Source organism: Mobula birostris, chromosome 11 (genome assembly GCF_030028105.1).
Source record: "Mobula birostris isolate sMobBir1 chromosome 11, sMobBir1.hap1, whole genome shotgun sequence".
NCBI lineage: Eukaryota > Metazoa > Chordata > Chondrichthyes > Myliobatiformes > Myliobatidae > Mobula > Mobula birostris.
Window position 1 is genome coordinate 12,413,382 of NC_092380.1, and position 24,204 is coordinate 12,437,585.

General features: G+C 48.0%; 1 protein-coding gene across 6 annotated transcripts in view; it reads right to left on the reverse strand.

Annotated features, from left to right (window-relative positions):
* Positions 1-11,021: 11,021 nt before the first annotated feature.
* Positions 11,022-24,204, reverse strand: part of LOC140204822 (pleckstrin homology domain-containing family A member 4-like) — a 73,984-nt gene continuing 60,801 nt past the window's right edge. For 5 of the 6 annotated variants that reach the window (XM_072271655.1, XM_072271654.1, XM_072271651.1 and 2 more), the window contains 4 exons: positions 22,584-22,874; positions 18,897-19,018; positions 15,393-15,523; positions 11,022-14,157 (listed from right to left, as the gene is read on the reverse strand). In XM_072271655.1, the coding sequence (XP_072127756.1) occupies positions 13,856-14,157; positions 15,393-15,523; positions 18,897-19,018; positions 22,584-22,874 (846 nt within the window). In that variant the 3' untranslated portion in view covers positions 11,022-13,855. The remainder of the gene's footprint in view (positions 14,158-15,392; positions 15,524-18,896; positions 19,019-22,583; positions 22,875-24,204) is intronic. The other variant, XM_072271657.1, reaches the window with a different exon arrangement.

The window sequence follows — 24,204 nt, forward strand, 5'->3', positions numbered from 1 at the left end:
GCACCAGCTTCGACGCTTCTTTTCTGGCCGCTGCAAACAGGCGACACCAAGGCCACACGGCTGCCCTGCCATCCGTTCCTGCTCTTAGCCAATAAATCAGCAAATCAAACTTACAGCATACCAGGTTGACAATGTCCATAAGGGTCTTGCGATCACAAGAAGAGTGACCATGGCGGCCACTCACCAATAGAGTGTAAGCCTCCATCAACTCAGGCAGCAGCACACTGTGTGGCTCCTTCATCATCTCCGCCAGCGAGCAGCTCACTGATGGCTGATGGTGTCGTTCATGACGTATAGCAGGATCTTGCAATCATTAAAAGTAAGTTTAAGTGGGATAGTAGCACCTCTTGTTGGCCCTGTAGAAGCTGCTAAGACCAAACGCACTGCCATCTTACTGGTCAAAAGGAAGGGCAGTCCATTTCATGATATGCAGCTGAACTGAAGGGAATGAGCATTGTCAGTTCAATGATGGACTTCATGATTCACTGAGCGATCCCTTAGTTTGTGGAATCTAACAAGAAAGCATTCAAAAACGGCTCCTAACTGAAGTACAACTTACATTTAAAAGAGCAGTTGAAATAGCTGTATCAGTGGAAGCATCAGACAGACACGATCAAGTTGCAGTCAGAAATGAAGGTGAGCGTTAACAGAATTGTAATGTTTAAACAGAAACCAGCCTGGCTGAATAAATTGTATTACTGCACACAATACTCCAAATTAGGCATTCATTTAAGTACACACACAAAATGTTGGAGGAACTCAGCAGATCAGGCAGAATCTGTGGAAATGAATGAACAGTCTACGTGTTCATCAGGACTGAGGAGGAATGGGAAGAAGCCAGAATAAGAAGGTGAAGTAAGAAGCAGGGAGGTGATAGATGGAAATAGTAAAGGGCTGGAGAAGAAGGAATCTGATAGGAGAGGAGAGTGGGCCAGGGGAGAAAGGGAAGGAGGAAGGGAGGGGCATCAGAGAGAGATGATAGGCAGGTTTGGAGAGGTGAAGGGGAGCCAGAATGGGGAATGGAAGAAGATGGAAGGGGGAGGAGGAAAATTGCCAGAAGTTAGAGAAGTTCATGCCATCCAGTTGGAAGCTACCTGGACAGAATATGAGGCCTTGCTCCTGTAACCCGAGAGTGACAGTAGAGGAGTCCACGGACCGACATGTTGGGATGGAATGAGAACTGGAATTAAAATGGTTGGTTACTAGGAAATCCTGTTTTTTGTGGACGGACGAAGGTACTTGACAAAGTGGTCCCCCAGTCTAGGTCGGGTTTCACCAATGCAAAGGAGAGTTGACCCCAACAGATTCAGATTCACAGATGAAGTGTTGCCTCACCATGGAAGGACTGAAGTAGTGCAACACTTTGTCATGGTCTGGTTGTGAAGTCCCCATTCTGGTTCATGGTCTGGTCCGTGGACTCAGGACTCCGGGTCTTCCAGCTGACCCTTGTTTGAGTTAATCATAGGCACCTGATCCCCATCTTTGGGCTTGCAATATAAGTAGCCTTGGGGTTGAGTGTGGGCTGCTGGTTTGTCTTGTCAGTCCCCCTTGGAGCAACCTGCTGATGAAACCATTTGTGATCTCTAGGCCTGGTTGGATGACCACTGCTTCATGGAGCCTTGTTGCCACTTGTTGGAGTGGTCTTTGTGGTATGGATTCGGCTGTTTTCCGGGCCAGCTGAGTGGCTACCAGCCACACTGAGCTAGGTAGGGATCCAGCTGTTTCTGCAGCCAGCTGAGGTTGCTGGCTGAACTGAGACTTGGAGCTACCCCGGAGCAGAGATGGAACTGTCTGTAGTTCTTTGGTGTTTGTCTCCTCTTGTTCTCGCCTCTGTGGGGTAAGTCAGGCTGTTCTGCCGTTGCCCCGCGCGAGGTCATGTCTTGTCTTGTCTTGTCCTCGCCTCCGTGGGGTAAGTCAGGCCGTTTTGCCGTTGCCCTGCGGGGGTTGGGGTCATGTCTTGTCTTGTCTTTGCCTCTGTTGGGTAAGTCTGGCTGTCCTGCCGTTACCCAACAGGTGGACCTGTCCCACCTTGGTGTGGAGATGAAATTGAGTCCTGGCTTGTCGTAGGATAAATCCCGGCTCTATGTCTATGTTCTGTCCTGTCTCATGTTAGTGTTGTGTTAAAGGTGAGTCCTGGTTGTCGAAGGATAAGTCCCGGCTCTATGTTGATGTTCAGTTCCCAGTCTGTCTCTCAGCTCCAGCCTCCAAGTTGTCAGCCTCTGCATTTCAAGACGAAGATCCCAAGCCAAGCTGCAAGAACCCAAGCCTCGAGGATCCTACGCCACTCCAAGAACCCAAGCCTCGAGGATCCCAAGCCAAGCTCAAGACCCAAGACCCCAAGCCTTGAGGATCCCAAGCGAAGCCTCAAGACCCAAGACCCCAGCCTTAAGCCAAGCCTCAAGATCCAAGACCCCAGCCTCAAGCCAAGCTTCAAGACCCAAGACCCAAGCCTCAAGACCCAAGACCCCAGCCTCAAGCCAAGCTCAAGTCCCAAGACTCCAGCTGGCAGCCAAGTCATGTCCTTGCCTGGTTCTGGTGTCTGAGCCCGAGGCAAGACCCAGGTTCTGGGTCCTTGTCTAGTCTCAGGCTCAGAGTCCAAGCCTTGTCTCCTAGTCCATGGTTCCTAGTCCTGGTCCTGCTTTCCCTAGCCCAAGTCTGCATTCTTGTCCCTACTCCTGGTCTGAATCCTGTCACGTCTTTACTCTAGTCAAGTCCTGTTTCTTGTACTTCAGTGTCTGTGTCTTGCATTTGGGTCAGTTCCCAGCACCCCCATGTGACACACTTCTTTTACCCAAAGTGAGGTTCCATCCCACCACCAATAGGTGGAAAGCTGTGGCCTGAATGGAAGACCTACACAGGAGCCTTCGGAATCATTGTGAACTAGCCTTAGAACTTTCTAAATCTACCCTTCATTAACTCCACTTAAAGAATGCATGACTTCCTCATGGACTTTCCAATATACACTCAGTGGCCACTTTAATAGTCTACCCACTTCAAAGTTTGATGTGTTATGCATTCAAAGATGTTCCTCTGCACACCACTATTGTAATGCGTGGTTACCCGAGTTACTACCGCCTTCCTATTAGCTTGAACCAGTCTGGTCATTCTCCTCTGACCTCTCTCATCAATAGGGCGTTTTTGCCCACAGAACTGCTGCTCACTGAATTTTTTTTTTCCTATTTCATGCCATTCTCTGTAAACTCTAGAGACTGTTGTGCGTGAAAATTCCAGGGTATCAGCAATTTCTGAGCTACTCAAACCAACAATCATTCCATGGTCAAGGTCACTTGGATCACATTTTGTCCCCATTTTGCTGTTTGGTCTGAAAAACAACTGGACCTCTTGACCATGTCTGCATGTTCTGATGCACTGAGTTGCTGCCACATTATTGGCTGATTAGAGATTTGCATGAAGAAACAGGTGTACCTAATAAAGTGCCTACTGAGTGTAGATGCCAAACCTATCCTAGACTGTGATGCTATAAATCAAGTCCACCGTCTCCCTGATGCCTGATTTGCTGTTACAGGCTCAATCTTGTGGTCTGAACTGTCCATATACAACCCTCATACACAAAGGGAAAAATGTGCAGACACCAACAGCATCCTTGTGAACATAACATGAAATCACAAGACTGTGAATTCTTTCGCCCACAAATTAACAGGTTTGTAGAACAGACTGTGCAAGGGTAGTTAAAGGTGCAAAAATTAACTTGATTAAATGAGAACAACACAGGTACTGTGATTGAATATTAAAAAGACTAATGATCATTAGCTGGTAAGATGAAGTGTCAATGGACTGTGGAATGTACCTCAGGGTCCAGGGGTCAGTCTGGTTAGAAACCAGGAGATAAAGCAGAATGTTGCCCTGGATTTCTAGTATCTGCAGAATCTTGTGAGTTAGAGATTTATTCATTCTTTCAACCTATCCATGACGGCTTACATCAGGTCATAAGGTCAGCACCAGGGGGGTTTCAAGGTTTTAAAGGAACTGAAACGTGGATCAAAGGAACCCTTTCCTGAAATTGTGTTCAAATCTCCAAGGATTCTTGTTGAATAGGAACAATTCCTTCCCAAAGGGGAAAGTCCTAGAAGCTGACATTGAAGCAAAATGTGTAGGGAATACAGGTCCACAGTTCATTGAAAGTGGTGGCACAGGAAGATAGGGTTGCAAAAAAAGCTTTTGACATGTTGGCCTTCCTAAATCAAAGTACTAAATGCAGGAGATGGGATGTTGAAGTTGTATAAGACATTGGCATTTGTGCAGATTTAGTCAACTACCTACAGGAAAGATGTCAAGACAGTTGAAAGAGTACAGAGAAAATTTACAAGGATGTTGCTGGACTGGAGATCCTTGGTTATAAGGAAAGAATGAATTAGGACTTTATTCCTTGTAACGTAGAAGATTCGGAGGAGATTTGATAAAGGTTATGAGGGGTGTAGATAGGGTAAATGGAATCAGACCTGGGTTCAATTCCCACCACTGTCTGTAAGAGGTTTCTACATTCTCCCCATGACCATGTGAGTTTCCTCCGGGTGCGCCGGTTTCCTCCCACAGTCCAAAGACGGTCACGTTAGTGAGATTTGGCACTGGGAAGCATGGCCTGAATCTTGAATTGCGACAGCACGCTGGTTCCCTGACGCAAACATAGAAACATAGAAAATAGGTGCAGGAGTAGGCCATTCGGCCCTTCGAGCCTGCACCGCCATTTATTATGATCATGGCTGATCATCCAACTCAGAACCCCGCCCCAGCCCTCCCTCCATACCTCCTGACCCCCATAGCCACAAGGGCCATATCTAACTCCCTCTTAAATATAGCCAATGAACTGGCCTCAACTGTTTCCTGTGGCAGAGAATTCCACAGATTCACCACTCTCTGTGTGAAGAAGTTTTTCCTAATCTCGGTCCTAAAAGGCTTCCCCTCTATCCTCAAACTGTGGCACCTCGTTCTGGACTTCCCCAACATCGGGAACAATCTTCCTGCATCTAGCCTATCCAATCCCTTTAGGATCTTATACGTTTCAATCAGATCCCCCCTCAATCTTCTAAATTCCAACGAGTACAAGCCCAGTTCATCCAATCTTTCTTCATATGAAAGTCCTGCCATCCCAGGAATCAATCTGGTGAACCTAAACGATGCATATGTCACAAATAAAACTAATCCTTTTTTATAAAAACAGTATCTTTTATCTCTAAATCCTTTCATTACTGTTCATGTGTCAATCTACACACCCTTTAAATGTTGTTGTCGTGTCTATTTCCATTCCCGCTCTGGTAGGACGTTCCAGGCACCTATCGCTCTCTGTGCAATAAGAACTTGCCGTGCAAACCTGCTTCAAACTTCACCCCTCCCACCTCAAAGCTATGCTCTCTGGCATTTGACATCTCTACCCTGGGAAAAAGACTGGTTACCTTCCCTCTTCATACCTTTCCTGGTTTCCTAGTTCCTTAAGGCTGTTATAGTCGGGGGTGGTAAAGGGGACAAACTCCCACTACCTATTAAATGCTCAAAGTAATGTGCATCTCAAATAGCTCCCGACCTTCACGCGTGGTTTAGCTACTAAGCCCAGCTGTTCTGCTTCTACTGACAGGAGAAGGGGCAAAGGCGGCTTACTGGCGCTTCGGGCAGACGGGGCTCCTCGGCCGTGGTTGGCAGCTCACCTAGGAGAAGGAAAACTCTGATCTCAAACCTCCACTGCCTTGCGGCTATACCCACCCATGGGGAAAACTTTGGGAGTAAACCTCTCAGGAGTTCCTACGTTGAGTTCAACGCTGACTGGCAACTCCTGCGTCGCTGCTGGTTCCAAGCCGGATTGGTCTCCGCCGTTCATCAGACACGTGGACGGAGCGACCTTGCTCCATAGGCGACAGCTTGCTCTCGGTATCGCATGTTTTGACGTACACGCGACAAGTAAACTTAGTTCTCTTTGCATGTTTTTGGACGACACAGATGCCTGTGCTGAGGTGTGTCTGATAATGAACGTTGCAAACAAGAAGACTTCAAGGTTCACCGCAGCCTGGGACAACGTACAACCCGCCTGAAGAAATCATCGCGTCCAGCACCATCTTTGGGAGGCAAGGGAGTGTCGACATGTTTAGGTTGAAACTCTACATCGGGGCTCAGAGCGGAGAGGCGAGATTTCGAGCATAGGGAAGGAAAGTGGTGAGAAAGGAATTCGAAGCGACTGATGGACTGAGGAGGGGTGTAAGATGTCAGGCTGGTTGCTACAGGTAGACAGATGGAGGGGGTTTGTGGGGTGAGTGGCACTGGCAGGAAAAGTTGTCCCACCTTGCGTGGGAGCTGCCCCCAAGACAATTCAAACCCTGTTTATCATCTACGGGAGCCAGGAATCTGATGCAAACTCCACATCTACCTGTAAAGGACAGACACACGAGGGCAGCCCCGTTTCACATTACAGTATCTGGTACAAAGGAGTTTAAGAGATTTGTGACCTTTCATTGTAGTTAACACACCTCTCCTCACCCGCCCACCACCTCCCCCTGGTGCCCTCCTCTGTCCCTTTCCCCATGGCCTACTGTCCTCTCCCATCAATTTCCTTCTTCCTCAGCCCTTTACTTCTTCTACCTATCACCTGCCAGCTTCTTACTTCACCCTCTCCCACCACCTGGTCTCACCTATCACCTACCAGCTTCTTACTTCACACCCCCCCCCCCCGCCGCCCAGTACCACCTGGTCTCACCTATCTCCTGCCAGTTTCTTACTTCATCCCCCAACCCCCAGCACCACCTGGTCTCACCTATCACCTGCCAGCTTCTTACTTCACTTCCCCACCCCCCAGCACCACCTGGTCTCACCTATCACCTGCCAGCTTGTACTCCTTCCCTTCCCTCCACCTTGTCTGGCTTCTTCCCCCGTCCTGAAGAGGGGGCTTGGTCCGAAATTTCGGTTGTTGATGCTCCTCCGGAAATGCTGTCTGACCTTCTGAGTTCCTCCAGCATTTGTTCTGGGTTTACAGCATCTGAGTACTTCTTGCGTTTACCAGTCTTTAATGAGTTCTTGTCTGCGAGCTCTATTACAAGACCGTAGCAAGTAGCTGCGTCCCGTTTGATTCAGATCCAGACCAGGATGGCCCATAAACTTAGCCTGTCTCATGGCAAATGGGACTGTCACGTCCCGCTGCTGTAGCGTAGCATTTAGTCTAACACTATTACAGCGCCAACGACCCAGGTTCAATCCCCACCACTGCCTGAAATGAGTTCACGTGTTCTCCCCGTGACCACGTCGGTTTCCTCCAGGTGCACCGGTTTCTTCCCACATTTCAGAGATGTACGGGTCACATGGATGTAATTGGGCGGCACAGGTTCGTTGGGCTGGAAGGGCCTGTTACCGCACCTTTGATTTTCAAAAGGCTTTTGACAAGGTCCCACACAGGAGATTAGTGTGCAAACTTAAAGCACACTGTATTGGGGGTAAGGTATTGATGTGGATAGAGAATTGGTTGGCAGACAGGAAGCAAAGAGTGGGAATAAACGGGACCTTTTCAGAATGGCAGGCAGTGACTAGTGGGGTACCGCAAGGCTCAGTGCTGGGACCCCAGTTGTTTACAATATATATTAATGACTTGGATGAGGGAATTAAATGCAGCATCTCCAAGCTTGCGGATGACATGAAGCTGGGCGGCAGTGTTAACTGTGAGGAGGATGCTAAGAGGATGCAGGGTGACTTGGATAGGTTAGGTGAGTGGGCAATTTCATGGCAGATGCAACTTGATGTGGATAAATGTGAGATTATCCACTTTGGTGGCAAGAACAAGAAAACAGATTATTATCTGAATGGTGGCCAATTAGAAAAAGGGGAGGTGCAACAAGACCTGGGTGTCATTGTACACCAGTCATTGAAAGTGGGCATGCAGGTACAGCAGGCGGTGAAAAAGGCGAATGGTCTGCTGGCATTCATAGCAAGAGGATTCGAGTACAGGAGCAGGGAGGTACTACTGCAGTTGTACAAGGCCTTGGTGAGACCACACCTGGAGTATTGTGTGCAGTTTTGGTGTCCTAATCTGAGGAAAGACATCCTTGCCATAGAGGGAGTACAAAGAAGGTTCACCAGATTGATTTCTGGGATGGCAGGACTTTCATATGATGAAAGACTGGATCGACTAGGCTTATATTCGTTGGAATTTAGAAGATTGAGGGGGGGGGGATCTTATAGAAATGTATAAAATTCTAAAGGGATTGGACAGGCTAGATACAGGAAGATTGTTCCGGATGTTGGGGAAGTCCAGAACGAGGGGGTCACAGTTTGAGGATAAAGGGGAAGCCTTTTGGGACTGAGATGAGGAAAAACTTCTTCACACAGAGAGTGGTGAATCTGTGGAATTCTCTGCCACAGGAAACAGTTGAGGCCAGTTCATTGGCTATATTTAAGAGGGAGTTAGGTATGGCCCTTGTGGCTAAAGGGATCAGGGGTATGGAGAGAAGGCAGGTAGAGGGTTCTGAGTTGGATGATCAGCCATGATCATACTAAATGGCGGTGCAGACTCGAAGGGCCAAATGGCCTACTCCTGCACCTATTTTCTATGTTTTTCTATCACTAACTGACGAAAAATAGTGCCCAAGATCAAATCATCTACTATCCATGAAGTTAAGAATCAGTAGCATTTCCAATGGAGAACAGAGACGCCGGGGAATAGATTGTGGAACTGAGAGCAGGCGTTGTGGTTTGGTTTTGAAGTGAGGTTTCGGAGGACTGTGGGGTTTGCAGAGAGGATCAATGCCTTGGAGCAAGGGTAGATAAAAGGGCGTGGGCTGCCCAGGTGAAGCAGTGAACCCTGGTGAAGTGAGAAGAGGGTTGAGAAATGGTTGGCGGGGGCTCTGGGGTGGAAATGGAAAGAGAACGGGGGTGTCGGAACCCAAGAATGAGGGAAACTGCAGAGAAAGTGATGATCAGGAGGGAAGTGACCTTTTAGAGAGAAAAGGAAGGAACATATACCGTGTAGAAGATGTTTCTCAGACTCTTCACTAGAGATTGGACCTGTTTTCAGGGTTGAAGCATACTCAGCCTTCAACCCCACTCTACCCTCTTACCTTTTCCCACTTGTCTATCACCCCCCCAACCCAGCCCAGTCCCCTCCTCCTTCCCTTTCTCCCTCTCCTATCAGATTCCTTCCTCTCCAGCCCTTCTTCCCTACCCACCTGGCTTCACCTATCACCTTCTAGCGATCCTCCCTGTCCTCTCTCCACCCTCCCCCCACTTCCTTTCCAATCTTGAAGAAGCTGCCTGACTTACTGCGTTCCTCCAGCATTTTGTGAGTGTTGCTCTGGATTTCCAGCAACTGCACATTTTCTTGTGTTTAAGCTCAGCCTTCTACCTACGACGTGTTTCACTGTATGTGGTTGAACTGGCAAACATTGTACCTCATATGAAGCTGCTCTCCAGCCTCCATATTCTAGGCCAGGGGTTCCCAACTTAATGGTATTGGTCCATGGCATAAAACCCTGATCTAGTGACTCTGCATAGGAAATAGCAGGAACAGTTGCTGTCTACTGTCTTTTGCTTTGATTCCCAAAGATAATTCTGCATCACAAATGTTACCATGCCATATCTCTAAATAAATAATACACAAATACATGATCTTAAACTATAAAAAGAAACCTCAAGAATGCAAGTTATATATCTCTGGTCTTCATTGCTCTTGGGTTAATGTCCTGTCGTTGCCAACTTGATATTTTGCCTGTCAATGGAATGGACAAGTGCAAAGTGCAGCCCTACCATTATCACCTTGGTGACTAGGAATGTACAGTACTAGGCATTGCACCCTTTCAATATCTTCCCCTTCCCAAGAGCAAACGTTTAACAGAAGAAGTAAGAGCAAAAGCAAATGTTAAGAATAAATAATTCACCAAGATTGGTATAGTGGTAAGTGTTGTAAGGATTTCATATAGTTGCTCGCTTCTGTTGTTTACAAGATTTGTGTTTTTTTTTCACTTTCTCTGCTCACTGGGGTTGGTATTTTTTTAAAAATTGGGTTCTTTTGGGTTTCTTGTTTTGTGACTGCCTGTAAGCAGACAAATCTCAAGGTTGTATAATTTATACATTCTTTGATAATAAATGTGTTTTGAACCTTAAACCTTTGAATTTTCACCCACACTAACAGAGCAAACATTAAAAATTGTCCAGGAGGTGAAGCAGAAGTTTCTTTAATACAATGTACAGATCTTACGATGAACTCTGAAGTCAAATATCTCTATTTCATTCCACTCTTTGCATCATTTTCTCCAGATTGGTGCTGTGTTCAGTATTAAGGGATATCGGGTGGTTGGGAGTGAAACTGACTTCAGCCCCTTCAGCCTAGAAAGAGCCCTATAACATGGGCTGCTCCACAATCTTCCCAGGGTAATTACTTGGGCTGGGGGCTGGCAGAGGGAGAAAAGAGGCCCCACACGTACCAGGCATGAAGGACAACCCTTTGGCTGTGAAACAGGAAGCCTTTTGCCCCAATACTTAGCCATGGTAAGGGGTTGTACCCAAGGACCTCTGGTCAAAATTAGTCAATGGAAAGGTAGGTTTAGCCAAAAGAACAGGGCCTACTCAAAATTCTTTCCTTTAAAGCATTAATGTTATACCCCTATGTCACAACCCAATTTCTAACCCTAAAGAATAGTAAAAGCCTCATTGAACTGAACTCAAAATACCTTTGGAAAATATCCCTGAGAAATTAGTTGGCATTTCCTGCAATATCAGCTTCATGATCCCTAACATATTCTCAAACTCTCCCAACTATTCACTATCATCCTGCTGTCTCATTGCATTGGACTGCAAACTTACCAAAAACATTTCCTTCCAACTCAAGCCCTGGATATTTTCAACTCCACCCCCTTGTCTGCCTATTAATCACCTTCTATTGCCAATTAACGTATTACTACCACTCACCGTTCCTATCAGTGTTCTTCTTCGTCAGCCCCTTACCTCTTCCACCTATCAACTCCCAGATTCTCACTTCATTCCCTCTCCCCCACCCACCCACCTTCCCCCTCACCTGACTTCACCTAACACCCCTTGGCCTGCAGCCTTTCCCTCCTCCCACCACCTTATTCTGGCTTCTTCCCCCTTCATTTCCGGTCCTGATGAAGGATCACAGCCCGAAACGTCGACTGTTTATCTCCCCTCATGCCTAACCTGCTGAGTTCTTCCAGTGTCGTGTGCGTGTGTTGTTCTGGATTTCCAGCACCTGCAGGATACTTTATTATTGCTATAGTCTGCTCTGTTACAGAACCCAACCAGGTGTCTACACCTCCTGCTCATCATCTTATAGAAAGCATTCCTAAAAACACAAAGTCAGCTCTCCAATCCGTTCAGTCTTCTCCAGCAACGCAGATACACTGGTGTCACTGGCTGCTGCTTTTTGAACCTCCCAAACCTGCAACTCCTACCCGCAAGCAGCAGGGGGCAGCAGGTGGCCCGCTCGCAGGTTCCCCTATCCTGCAGTAATACAGTACAGTATATTGCTGCCCCGTCACTGTCACTGTCAGCAGCTCCCGGCACAACCCCGTCAAACAGCACTCTCTTTAAAAACATGACCGGCAGCTCAGGAAGGCATTCCCTAAGGCAACAACTGAAGAGAGAAACAAGGCAGCATCCTAAACTGACGATCTGCTTCATTTAGGGTAACAGCCATACGGCGCAGAAACAGACCCTTCGGCCCATCTCATTCCTGCTGGCCAAGACGCCCGTTTGAGATAGTCAGACTTAGAACATAGACCAGTGCAGCACAGGAACAGGCCATTCGGCCCACAATGTTATGCTGAACCAGCTAAAAAGCAAATCAAAAACACCCAAACACCAATCCCTCCTACCTACATAATGTCCATATCCCTCTATCCTCCTTATAACCATGTGCCTATCCAAACATCTCATAAAAGCCTCTATAGTATTTGCCTCCACCATAGCAGGCAGCGCGTTCCAGGCATCCACCACTATCTGAGTGAAAAACTTACCCCTCACACCCCCTTTGAACCTACCCCCTCTCATCTTCAATGCATGCCCTCTGGTATATGGGCCTGTGTTTGACCCATATCTCTCTAAACCAGGGGTTCCCAACCTTTTTTTTTAATTCCATGGACCAATGCCATTAAGCAAGGGGTCCATGCACCCCAGGTTGGGAACCCCTGTCCATGTACCTGTCTAAGTAACTTTTCAATGTTGTCCATGTACCTGCCTCAGCCACTTCCTCTGGAAAGAACGAGGCAGCCACATTGCCCCGACACTTTCTCCGTCTTCATCACTAGTACTACGCCTTGCCTCTAAGTTTCCTTTCGCATTAGAGCTAAATCTTCAGAACACCAGTTATTGCTTTGCCTACTGCGAGTTTACTTCAGACCATCCTCTGGGAGAAACTGTTGCCCTCCTTATTAAACTCCCCCCCCCCCCCGCCGTCAACTTAAACTTGTGCCGCCTAGTTCTCGATTCCACACCCCTGGTAAACAGATCGCATGCATTCTCCCTATCAGTACCCCGTTTTCCCCATCTGTACCCCGATGTTTGTCTGTTATTGTAGCTTCCCATTCTCCCACCTTAGAAACAGAATCTAAACTTGAAGAGGAACTCAGCAAAGGCCTGGCTAGTAATGAGCATTACACTGTTACAGACTCAACGATTTTGTATTTACTGTAACGTTGCTCTTGTCTTATTACTTTCTTGATTAGCAAGGGGGTCAAAGGTTACAAGGAGAAGGCAGGAGAATGGAGTTCAGAAATCAGCCATGATGAAATGGAGGAGCAGACCTGATGGGCTGAATGTCCTAATTCAGCTCCTATGTTTGATGGTTTCTCAGATTACCAATGCTGGTAACGATTCCTCTGTTCCTATCCGCGACCCTCCCACTTATCCCATTGTCACCCTCCCTCGCTTTACACAAATCTTTCAAAGTCACTTAATCTCACCTAAGCTCCCCCTCCATTTAGCTTTTCACACTCTGCTCACCTTCTTTAACCTGGCCTGTGCTCTTTAATCTCACACATTTCCCAATTCCAACGCAAAGCCCTCAACCCAAAACACAAACTCCTCTTTCCCTCTTCCCACAGGATCTCCGCCGTTTTCTGTTTAAAGAGTTTAGTTCTCTGTTAATTCAAATATATTGATTTTTTTTTTGTTTTAAATTCCAGCTTAGTGTAAAATTAGTTCTAACCTCTGGCTAGTTGGGTGCAGAGGGGTTTCAGGATCAGTGATCCTCCAGCGGTCCCCACAAACTGCCAGAAGTGAAGGGTTAGTGATTGCCCACTGTGGGGGCAGTAGGGTGGTTAAGGAGGTGGTGGAAGATTGTACAAGGTAATACCCCCTGTTTGTAGGTATTGCTGGACAGGGAGCCCAGAGTGGGAGAGTGACAGCACTGGACGGATTCCAACTTAATTCAGCAACAGGACATCTGGAGAAGAGTGTTCTCAGAAGCAGAGATGACCTCCAGACCTTCTCCCGAATCCAGGCTGTTCTAATCTCTGCTCCATCACCGTGGGATGTAAATCAGAAATAACACCGTGATGTTCGATTCCAGTCCCACATCGTCCTGACTCTCAGGGTGAGTCGGATGCCCTTCGCGCTCTCCCGTCGCTGATCTAATGCCGTGTCATCCACCTTGGGCGGTGGCCCGGCCTGCAGCGGATTAACAGAACAAGCAAGCAATGAAGAGCCTGATGCTGGCGATTCAATTAGTCCCTTGCAGATTCAGTGAGGTGTGTTAGCCTTAATAATGGTCTTGCCCACCCTCGGCGCAGCCCGGCTATTTGCGGCCTTGCTTTCTAGGCTGCTTGCTCTCCAACCAGTTTCTCCTGGCCAGGACAACAGCCTACACCACAAATGGATTGAGGGTTATTGAATATTCCGCCTGTTGCGCTCCAGTTCAGACTGACCGGAGAGCTGTTCCATTCTCCCAGGCTGAGATCCCGCCCCCTCTCATGTGCTGCTCTTGGATTGGTGGGGCTTGTTTGTCTCCCTGAACAACGGCCTCCTGTCCTGAATTTGGATTGGCCGATTCTTGGCGGCACCCTGAGTTTGGATTGGCTGTCGCTTTGTGCTGCGCTAAAATGAGGACATTTTCCGGCGTTTTCCAATCAGACTCGCCATTGTCGGACTGCCTTCTGTTCGTCACCCTCTGGCTTTCCGTCACCTCATCCCACTTCTGCAGCTCAGCTAAAGTTTTAGCTGGAAGGAAAATGAGGTACATCACGTTAGACTGAATTGGAACATGAGCACAAATAAACTATTTGCCCCTACGTCACATCTCGTTTGATTCTTCCCTTCCACTCACAGCCTCCAAAACCCACTCACTACCTTTTTACCCCCACTTATCCCGTCGTCATCTTCTGCTGCTTTCTACCTTGTACTTAGTGACCTGCCGGAATCAACCTCATAATCCCGGGAACGAAAGGGTTAATTACGAGGAGCGTTTGATGGCTCTGGACCTCTACTCGTTGGTTTAGAAGAATGGGGAGGGGGGGATTTTGTTGAAGCCTATTAGATATTGAAAGGCCTAGATAGAGTGGACGTGGAGAAGGTGTTTCCTACAATGGAGAGTCTAGGACCAGAAGGCACAACCTCAGAGTGGAAGGATGTCCCTTTAGAACAGAGATCGGGGGCGAAATTTCTTTAGCCGGACGGAATTCATTACCGTAGACAGTTGTGGAGGCCAAATCACTAGGTATATTTAAAGCAGAGGCCAACAAGTTCTTGATTAGTCAAAGTTACGGGGAGAAGGCAAGAGAATGGGGTTGAGAGGGAAAATAAATCAAGTCATGCTCAGATTCGATGGGCTGAATGACCTCGTTCTGCTCCTGTGTCTATGGTCTTGTGTTTTTGTTGGAAAGGATTTTAATCAGTGACTGGACTCATCAACTCAGTAAGGCCAGGCCGCCCCTGCGCGCAGGATCGCAAAGGCTGTGTGTAACCAGACTCAACACGTTCTCATATTCCAAGTCCTTGGATCTTTCAGAGAACGAGGATGCTAACACGCTTTCAGCCACACAACTTGGGCACCTTGTCCACTCTGGGCCACTGCTCGCTCAGTCACAGCGAGATGTTGGAGAGAAGGGTCACCCCCCCAGAAACAGGCCGGTGGAAACCCAGTTAGTGGATGCTGGTTACAAAACTGTCAGTTAGCTAAAACCAGTTAACCGAAATTGACTGGCTGAAACCAGTTAACAGAAGCTGGTTAGCTGGAATCAGTTTAGCAGAAGCCAATCAGGGGGGAACCAGTTGTCGGAAGCTAGTTAGTGGTCACCAGTTAACAGAAGCCGGTTAGTGGTAACCAGTTAGCAGAAGCTGGTTAGTAGTAACCAGTTAGCAGAAGCTGGTTAGTGGTCACCAGTTAACAGAAGCCGGTTAGTGGTAACCGTTTACCAGAAGCTGGTGAGTTTGTCTGTTAGTTCTACACATTTTACCTGCCATAACTTTTCTGCGCTGGCAGGCTTCAGTGGCGAGAGCGAAGGACAGGCTAACAATCCGATGCCTCTCTCCTTCTCCCAGGTGTGTGGCTCGGTCACTGGGGGGCCAGCTCCCCGCTACCCCAGGACTAAAATTACAAAGAGATAGTCATGGACTTGAGGTGAGCTCCTCTCTGAAAAGGGCTGCCCTTGGGTATGGAGCTGGGATGAGGGGGAAACCTTAGATGAGGGGTTGCCCTGGTATTGACTCCACCTCACAGCGAACAGAATCCAATATAAAACCCAGTACAGGAAACACCTTAAACGTCACTAACAATCAGCACATGACCCCACCCCAAACACCAGGCACATTAACCCACTCTGGCCATCAGTGACAATGGGTACAGGGGCCACTCCAAGCACAGAAACAACTAATACTCCGTGGCAGACATTCTCCGAGAGGACAGGGTAAGGGAGTTAGCATTGGAAACATGAAGCGCAGAGCAGCAGCAGGGAGTTTCGGCCGGAAACGTTGACTGGTTATTCTCCTCTATGGATGCTGCCTGGCCCTTTGAATTCCTCCAGCATGTTGTGTGGGTTGATCAGGGAGCCTCCATTGATTCTATCAGCGTTGAAGATCAAAGCCTAAAGGTCGATTGTTGTCCGGAGTTCGACTGGAGTCCGGAAGGCAATCAAAGCCCTGAGGTCAACTGGAGCCCAGCGGTCGATTGAAGTCCAGAAGTCGAGGTCCAATGGCTGGAGATCCCCGAGTCTGCAAGTCTCTGCAAGGCTGCTGGGGAAGTCGAAGGCGCAATGCCCGCAAACCCACGTCCGCTGGGGGCTGGAGGCCGAAAGCGGCCCTTCCTGGGGTTATTGGACTGTGTTTGCGCGTGGGTAGGCGGGAGGGAGGAACAGGACCTGCTTTGCTGTTGTTGCTTTGTCACTGGGTGTGCTCTGCGTAGTTCTGCCGAGCACGGTGGGCATGTTACGTTGGCCCCGGAATGTGTGGCGACACTTGCGGCCTGCCCCCAGCGCATCCTCTTAACGCAAAGAGTGCCATTCACAGAATGTTTTTGATACACATGATAATTAAATCTGAATCTGAAATCTTAATTCTGTGGAGGTGTGTATAGTGTGTAGACACTGTTGAGTGTTTGAAAATGAACTTTCTCTGTTTCTAGAACTCCACCAAAAGCCAGACTGAGATATTAATTAATTCATTAGATTAGGGGGAAGAGTAATTTATTTACTAGGGAAGAAGGTCAAACTGAAATGGAACACAAACAAGGCCAAATTGGACTTTTGCCTGAAATCAATAACTTTGGAAAAATATTAGAGATGTTCCTTTGAAGCAGGTGATAAGGCAGAAATGCATTAAAGGTGGCTCCGCTCACTCACTCGGCTGTTTCGTGGACCAGGGCGTCATTCCATCTTGTTGCCTGTAGCAGCCACTTGGGCAGAGGCAGTGTGGGAGAGAGCAGGGACGCAGAGGGCATGCTGGAATCTTTTCTGGCTAACCCCTGCCCCCCCCCCCCCCCCCCGTGTTCTCTAGTGTTCACTCCCTGGATTGCCTTTATCTGCGGCTGTGGGAGATGGGGAACTGCTGTGTGCTTTTTCTTACAGAAACATGGCTCCACTGCACCATCCCGTACACCATCAATGTCCAGGCCATGCCACCCAGGTGCTTGTGCTAATGTCACTCTGTGACTGGACATGCTGTTGTAAGTATATGTAGAGTGTGTGACTGTATGTGAGGTGTGTGACTGTATGTGATGTGTGTGACTGTACGTACCATGTGTGATTGTGATGTGTGTGACCGTATGTGACATGTGTGTCTGTATATACCATGTGTGACTGTATGTGATGTCTGTGTCTGTAGGTTGAACAAGTTAGGTCTTTATTGTTTGGAGCGTAGAAGGTTGAGGGGGGACTTGATAGAGGTATTTAAATTTATGAGGGGGATTGATAGAGTTGACGTGGATAGGCTTTTTCCATTGAGAGTAGGGGAGATTCAGACAAGAGAACATGAGTTGAGAGTTAAAGGGCAAAAGTTTAGGGGTAACATGAGGGGGAACTTCTTTACTCAGAGAGTGGTAGCTGTGTGGAACGAGCTTCCAGCAGAAGTGGTTGAGGCAGGTTTGATGTTGTAATTTAAAGTTAAATTGGATAGATATATGGACAGGAAAGGAATGGAGGGTTATGGGCTGAGTGCAGGTTGGTGGGACTAGGTGAGAGTAAGCATTCGGCACGGACTAGAAGGGCCAAGATGGCCTGTTTCTGTGCTGTAATTGTTATACAGTTATATGTGATGTGTGTGACTGTATGTACCGTGTGTGACTGTATGTGATGTGTGTGACTGTATGTGATGTGAGTGACTGTATGTGATGTGTGTGACTGTATGTGATGTGTGTGACTGTATGTGATGTGAGTGACTGTATGTGATGTGAGTGATTGTACGTGATGTGTGTGGCTGTATGTGATGTGAGTGACTGTATGTGATGTGAGTGACTGTATGTGATGTGAGTGACTGTATGTGATGTGTGTGACTGTATGTGATGTGAGTGACTGTATGTGATGTGTGTGACTGTATGTGATGTGAGTGACTGTATGTGATGTGAGTGACTGTATGTGATGTGTGTGACTGTATGTGATGTGAGTGACTGTATGTGATGTGTGTGACTGTATGTGATGTGTGTGACTGTATGTGATGTGAGTGACTGTATGTGATGTGAGTGACTGTATGTGATGTGTGTGACTGTATGTGATGTGAGTGACTGTATGTGATGTGAGTGACTGTATGTGATGTGTGTGACTGTATGTGATGTGACTGTATGTGATGTGAGTGACTGTATGTGATGTGTGTGACTGTATGTGATGTGTGTGACTGTATGTGATGTGAGTGACTGTATGTGATGTGAGTGATTGTACGTGATGTATGTGACTGTATGTGATGTGAGTGACTGTATGTGATGTGTGTGACTGTATGTGATGTGAGTGACTGTATGTGATGTGAGTGACTGTATGTACTGTGTTTTGCACTTTGAGCCCAGAGGAACGCTGTTTCATTTAGCTGTATACGTGTGTATGTCTGAATCTTAATTAAACTTGAATTTGACCCATAAGTGCCAGCATCTCTCCTCATCCCACCATACTTTCAAACACAATATGTTGCTGACACCTTTAGCACATGGGCACACAGTTAAACAGACTGCATGGTTACTGGGGGCATGAACCGACCCTGGCTTTTGTCTGATACAGGGGCCATGCATCAACCCGGCCTTGGCACTGCCCAGGGATCTCAGGAAGTCCCAGGGATTGTCCTCCTCGCAGCAGACAGTGTCAAGGGCAGTGGGAGCACATTCAGTGATACTTTTCAGAGAAGCACTGGAATGTGTACCTGAAATATGGGGCTTTGGGAAAAGAATGAAGAATGGGGTTCATTACTGCGTTATTTCGAAGGGCCAGTACAGGCAGGATGGGCTGAACGACCTCCTTCACACTCCACGTTGCTGTGCTCCTCACCTGGTCTTTGTGATCACAGTCTTGACCGTCTCCTGTGTCTGTTGCTTCCCTTGCCGTTGCTCTGGGCTCTGTGGCGGGTCAGGGTCCGCATGAATGTACCGTGAAGCCATGGCGACCTTGCACTGAAAATAAAGTTGTATCTGTTGGTAAGGGGCCGTCCACACTTACTTACTCCTTTGGAGTTTTACCCCCATTCCTATCCTTCCCCCGCACTCCTCTACTTCCACATTCACTCTCTTCCACGCATTCCTTCCCGTTCTGTCCCACCAGCCGCTTACACCCTGGGGAACACGAGGATGGGAACCCGACTGCAGATCCCAAGGGGAGGGAGACAAAGTTAGGGGGCTGGAAAGTTTGTTCAGAAGCTGGGAAACAGAATGAAACAAATAACCAAGGGATCTGGCAGCCGATTAGGAGTTTCATTGGGCATTTGAGGAGACTCAAGACTCTAGTAAGTTTCTATAGACGTAGTGTGGACACGTGGCCAAGTGGTTAAGGCGTCGGGCTAGCTGCCTGAAGGTCGTGAGTTCGAGCCCCAGCTGAGGGAACGTGTTGTGTCCTTGAGCAAGGCACTTAATCACACATTGCTCTGTGGTGACACTGGTGCCAAGCTGTATGGGTCCTAATGCCCTTCCCTTGGACAACATTGATGTCGTGGAGAGGGGAGACTTGCAGCATGGGCAACTGCTGCTCTTCCGTACAACCTTGCCCAGGCCTGCGCCCTGGAGAGTGAAGACTTTCCAGGCGCAGATCCATGGTCTCGCAAGACTAACGGATGCCTTTACTTTAATGTGGAGGGCATTCTAACTAGTTGCACCACCGTCTGGTATGGAGGCTCCACTCCATAGGATTGGAAAAGGCCGCATAGGGTTGTAAGTACTAGCCGCCCCAGCACTGAGGACAGTTTCAAAAGGTGAAGTCTCAAAAAGGCGGCACCCGTCATTAAAAACCCCCACCAGAGAGGAGATACAAGACCCTGGAGGCACACACTCTGTGTTTCAGGAACAGCTTCCTCCCCTCTGCCATCCGATTTCCGAATGGACATCAAACCCATGAGCACCAGCTCACTTCTTTTGCTCTCTTTCTGTTCTTTTTTATTATTAATTCACATTTTTACAGTACAATAGTCTAAGACTTTTGCACAGTACTGTAGTAATTTTATGTATTGCACTGTACTGCTGTCGCAAAAACAAAACTTCATAGCATATGTGAGTGATGACAAACCTGATTCTGATGTGGGTCTCTATTGTGGACTGAGAGCGGGAAGGGGGCAGGGAGAGGGGAATCATGGTTGGGAAAAGGGAAACGGAGAGGGGAGGGAGCAGGAAGCACTGGAGAGACATTCTGTAATGATTAGTAAACTAACTGTTTGGAATCAAGTGACCTTGCCTGTTGTCTCAGTGTGCACCCACACCACATCCTCTCCCCTTGCACTCCTCTACCACCTGTCCCACATCCCTCCCAGGAAGCCCCACCCTCGCCATAACCAACATCCTCTGCTCCCACCAGATTTAGAAACTCGTTCTCCGCTCCACGCTGACAAGTACGATACCGTGCAAGGGGCTTGGCACCCAGCTGTGTAGATGTACCTAAAATTTCTGCACAGTCCTGTATATATTTCTTGTTGGAATTGATAGTAACATTTTTACATATGGCAAAACAACAAATTTCACGAGACATATCAGTGATAATAAACCTTATTCCGATCCAACGCCTGAGGGTGTACGTTGGTGCAAGGGGACAGGCAGATAAGTGGGAATGAGACATCTTTATTAGAATACAAAGCAACACACACACAAAATGCCTGGAGGAATTCAGCAGGCCCGGCAGCATCAACATTAAAGAGTAAACAGTCGACGTTTTGGGCCGAGACCCTTCTTCAGGACTCACTGTTGAGTTCCTCCAGCATTTTGTGCGTGTTTCTTTGGACCTGCAGCATCTATGGAGTTTCTCCTTACTGGAATATGCCTTCCAGGTGGGTCGGAATGGCAGGCCAGTATTTGGTTACCAGATTTCCAGGAGATAAATGGGAGTTACGATTAGATGCCCAAGACTGGCTTTATTTGCCACATGTGCGTTGCAAACATAGTGAAATGCATTGTTTGCGTCAAATCAAATCAGCGAGGATTGCACTGGGCAGCCCGCAAGTGTTACCAAGTTTCTGGTGCCCGTGACCCACTGACCCTAATCCACATGTCTCTGGACTGTGGGAGGAAATCAGATCTCCCGGAAGAAACCCCACGCGGTCACAGGGAGAACGTGCAAACTCCCCACAGACAGCGGTGCGAGTCAAGCACCAACCTTCGCAGCCGGCACTGTACAGTGACTACCCCGCCCCCAACGCTGAGCAGTCAGCAGCCAACAATCCCAGTGGTCAGGAGCGTTGATGTTTTGGGCAGACTACTAAACAAGGACACTGGAGTTGGAGTGGGGAATAAGCCAGCAATCAGTCCAGAGACGTGCCAGTTAGTAGGTTAGCCGCTCACTGTAAATTGTCCCGTGATTAGGCTAGGGTTGAACGGATGGGTTGATGGGCAGTGTGGCTGATTGGTCTGAGAGGGCCCAGTCCATGTCCACACTGTATCTCTAAATAAACAAATGATAAATAGATAGATAGATGGACAAATAGATAGACAGACAGACAGACAGACAGATAGATAGATAGACAGACACATAGACAGACAGACAGATAGGTAGACGGACAGACAGACAGACAGAAAGATAGACATACAGACAGACAGATAGGTAGACAGACAGATAGTCAGATAGATAGATAGACAGATAGACAGACACATAGATAGACACGTAGATCGACAGACGGACAGATAGATAGACAGATAGACAGACAGGCAGACAGACAGATAGACAGAAAAACAGACAGATAGATAGACAGATGGACAGATAGATAGACAGATGGATAGATAGACAGACACATAGATAGATAGACAGACAGACAGACACATAGGTAGATAGACAGAGACAGACCGACAGATAGACAGACAGACAGACCGACAAATAGACAGATAGACGGACAGACAGATAGATAGACAGACAGATGAAAGAACCAGTGTCTATTATATATTGCTGAGAAGCACAATGTCATGGAGAAGGAACAGTATGGGATTTTAATTGTCCTTACATTTATTGTGCAGAAGCAGAGTAACAAGTTGGTTTAGAAGACAAAGAAGTCTTGACATTTAGGAAGACACAATTTAATTAAATGTAGCAAACAGACCAAAATGGTGGTGTGAGTATTGAGACAAGAAAAGCAGGAGTGGTTCTAAATGTACACCTTGTGTTGTGTGTGTCTTTAGGCAACAATATTGTCGTTCGGGCTGATACAGAGGTGAAAGGAAATGTTAGATTGAGAGGAAGAATTTATGGGTTTATCATCTTCAAAATTAGATAAATTACTGGCCACAAATGCAACATAACTTGGCTGTTAATTAAAAATTAAAGCAATGCGGGCTGTATTATTTCCGAACGCCCTTGCCTGCAGGCGTGATCCAAAGCAACACTCACAAAATGCTGGAGGAACTCAGCAGATCAGGCAGCGTCTGTGGAGAGGATCACACAGCTGGGGGTTCCGGGCCAAGACCCTTCATTGACTGGTTATTCCCCCCCTCCCCCACAGACGCTACCTGCTGACTTCCTCCAGCACCAGCAGAATCTGGTGTGAGATCTTACCTCCCTCCGAATCACACGGCTGTTTTCTCTTTCCTGGCTGTCCACCCTCGCGGGAGGGGCCGATATCTTCGTCACCAGCTTGCTCGACGTGACCACGTTCGGCGTTCCTGCCGTCTCCATTGCCGCTGCCTGCGCAATGGCTATTGGAGACTGCCTCGGGCTGGATCGCGGCGTCAGCACGCTGGTAGCGAGCTGGGCCCCGGACACGTGGCTGGTCTGCGGTCTTTTGGTCAGAGGGGTCCTGGACTGGAGTCCTGGGGCTCCTGCCTTCTGCTCTGTCAGTGGTGCCCTCTGCAAAGTGAACAGACGCCCTCTGAATGTGAAGCCAGTGTTGCTACCCATCAGGTTGAATGTTGCCTAGAGGGTCTCCTCAAAGCAAAGGCACATCGTGTCTCACTTTCCATTTCACAGCTCCAGTGTAATGTCCCTGGCACTCATCACTGCAGCTCCCAACCGGACGTTAGCTCGTGGCAGAATCCCAATGCAGATTCCATTGGGTATGACAGCCCAAGGCAATTGCACCTTGCTCCTCCTTTGCGGGTTTCTTTTCCTCACACATTCCCATACAATGTCGAAAGGGGGGCATTCGGCCCATCAAATATATGTGGTTCCAAGAGTAATCCCGTCCTCCCACTGAGCTCCACGGTAACCGATTCTCTCAGTCATGCTCATTTACACACCCGCCCTCCCGTCCTCTTACCGGCCACCGAAACGGAGGGAAATTTACAGTGGCCGCAGTGAGGTGTTGACTGAAGTTGGAGTTGTGGGGCAGGGGGGACACACAGTCAGGGGCGGATCAAGTAAGGTCCACACAGCCACGACCAGAGGTGAGGATCGAGCTCAGTGGCTCTATCAGCTGCCTCTATATCAGTGGGGGGGTTGTATGTAACACAGAGATCACTATCTCAGTGAGGGGGGGTGTGTAACACAGAGATTACCATCTCAGTGAGGAGGGTGTAACACAGAGATTACCATCTCAGTGAGGGGGTGTGTGTAACACAGAGATCACTATCTCAGTGAGTGGGTTGTGTGTAACACAGAGATTACCATCTCAGTGAGGGGGTGTGTGTAACACAGAGATCACTATCTCAGTGAGGGGGTTGTGTGTAACACAGAGATTACCATCGCAGTGAGGGGGTTGTGTGTAACACAGAGATTACTATCTCAGTGAGGGGGTGTGTGTAACACAGAGATCACTGACTCAGTGAGCGGGGGTGTGTAACACAGAGATTACCATCTCAGTAAAGGGGGTGTGTAACACAGAGATACCTTCTCAGTGAGGGGGTGTGTAACACAGAGATTACCATCTCAATGAGGGGGGGTGTGTAACATAGAGATTACCATCTCAGTGGGGGGGGGCTGTAACACAGAGATTACTATCTCAGTGAGGGGGGGCTGTGTAACAAAGAGATTACCATCTCAGTGAGGGGGTGTGTGTAACACAGAGATCACTGACTCAGTGAGCGGGGGTGTGTAACACAGAGATTACTATCTCACTGAGGGTGTGTGTAAAACAGAGATTACCATCTCAGTGAGGGGAGGTGTAACACAAAGATTACCATCTCAGTGAAGAGGGTGTGTAACACAGAGATGACCATCTCAGTGAGGGGGGTGTGTAACA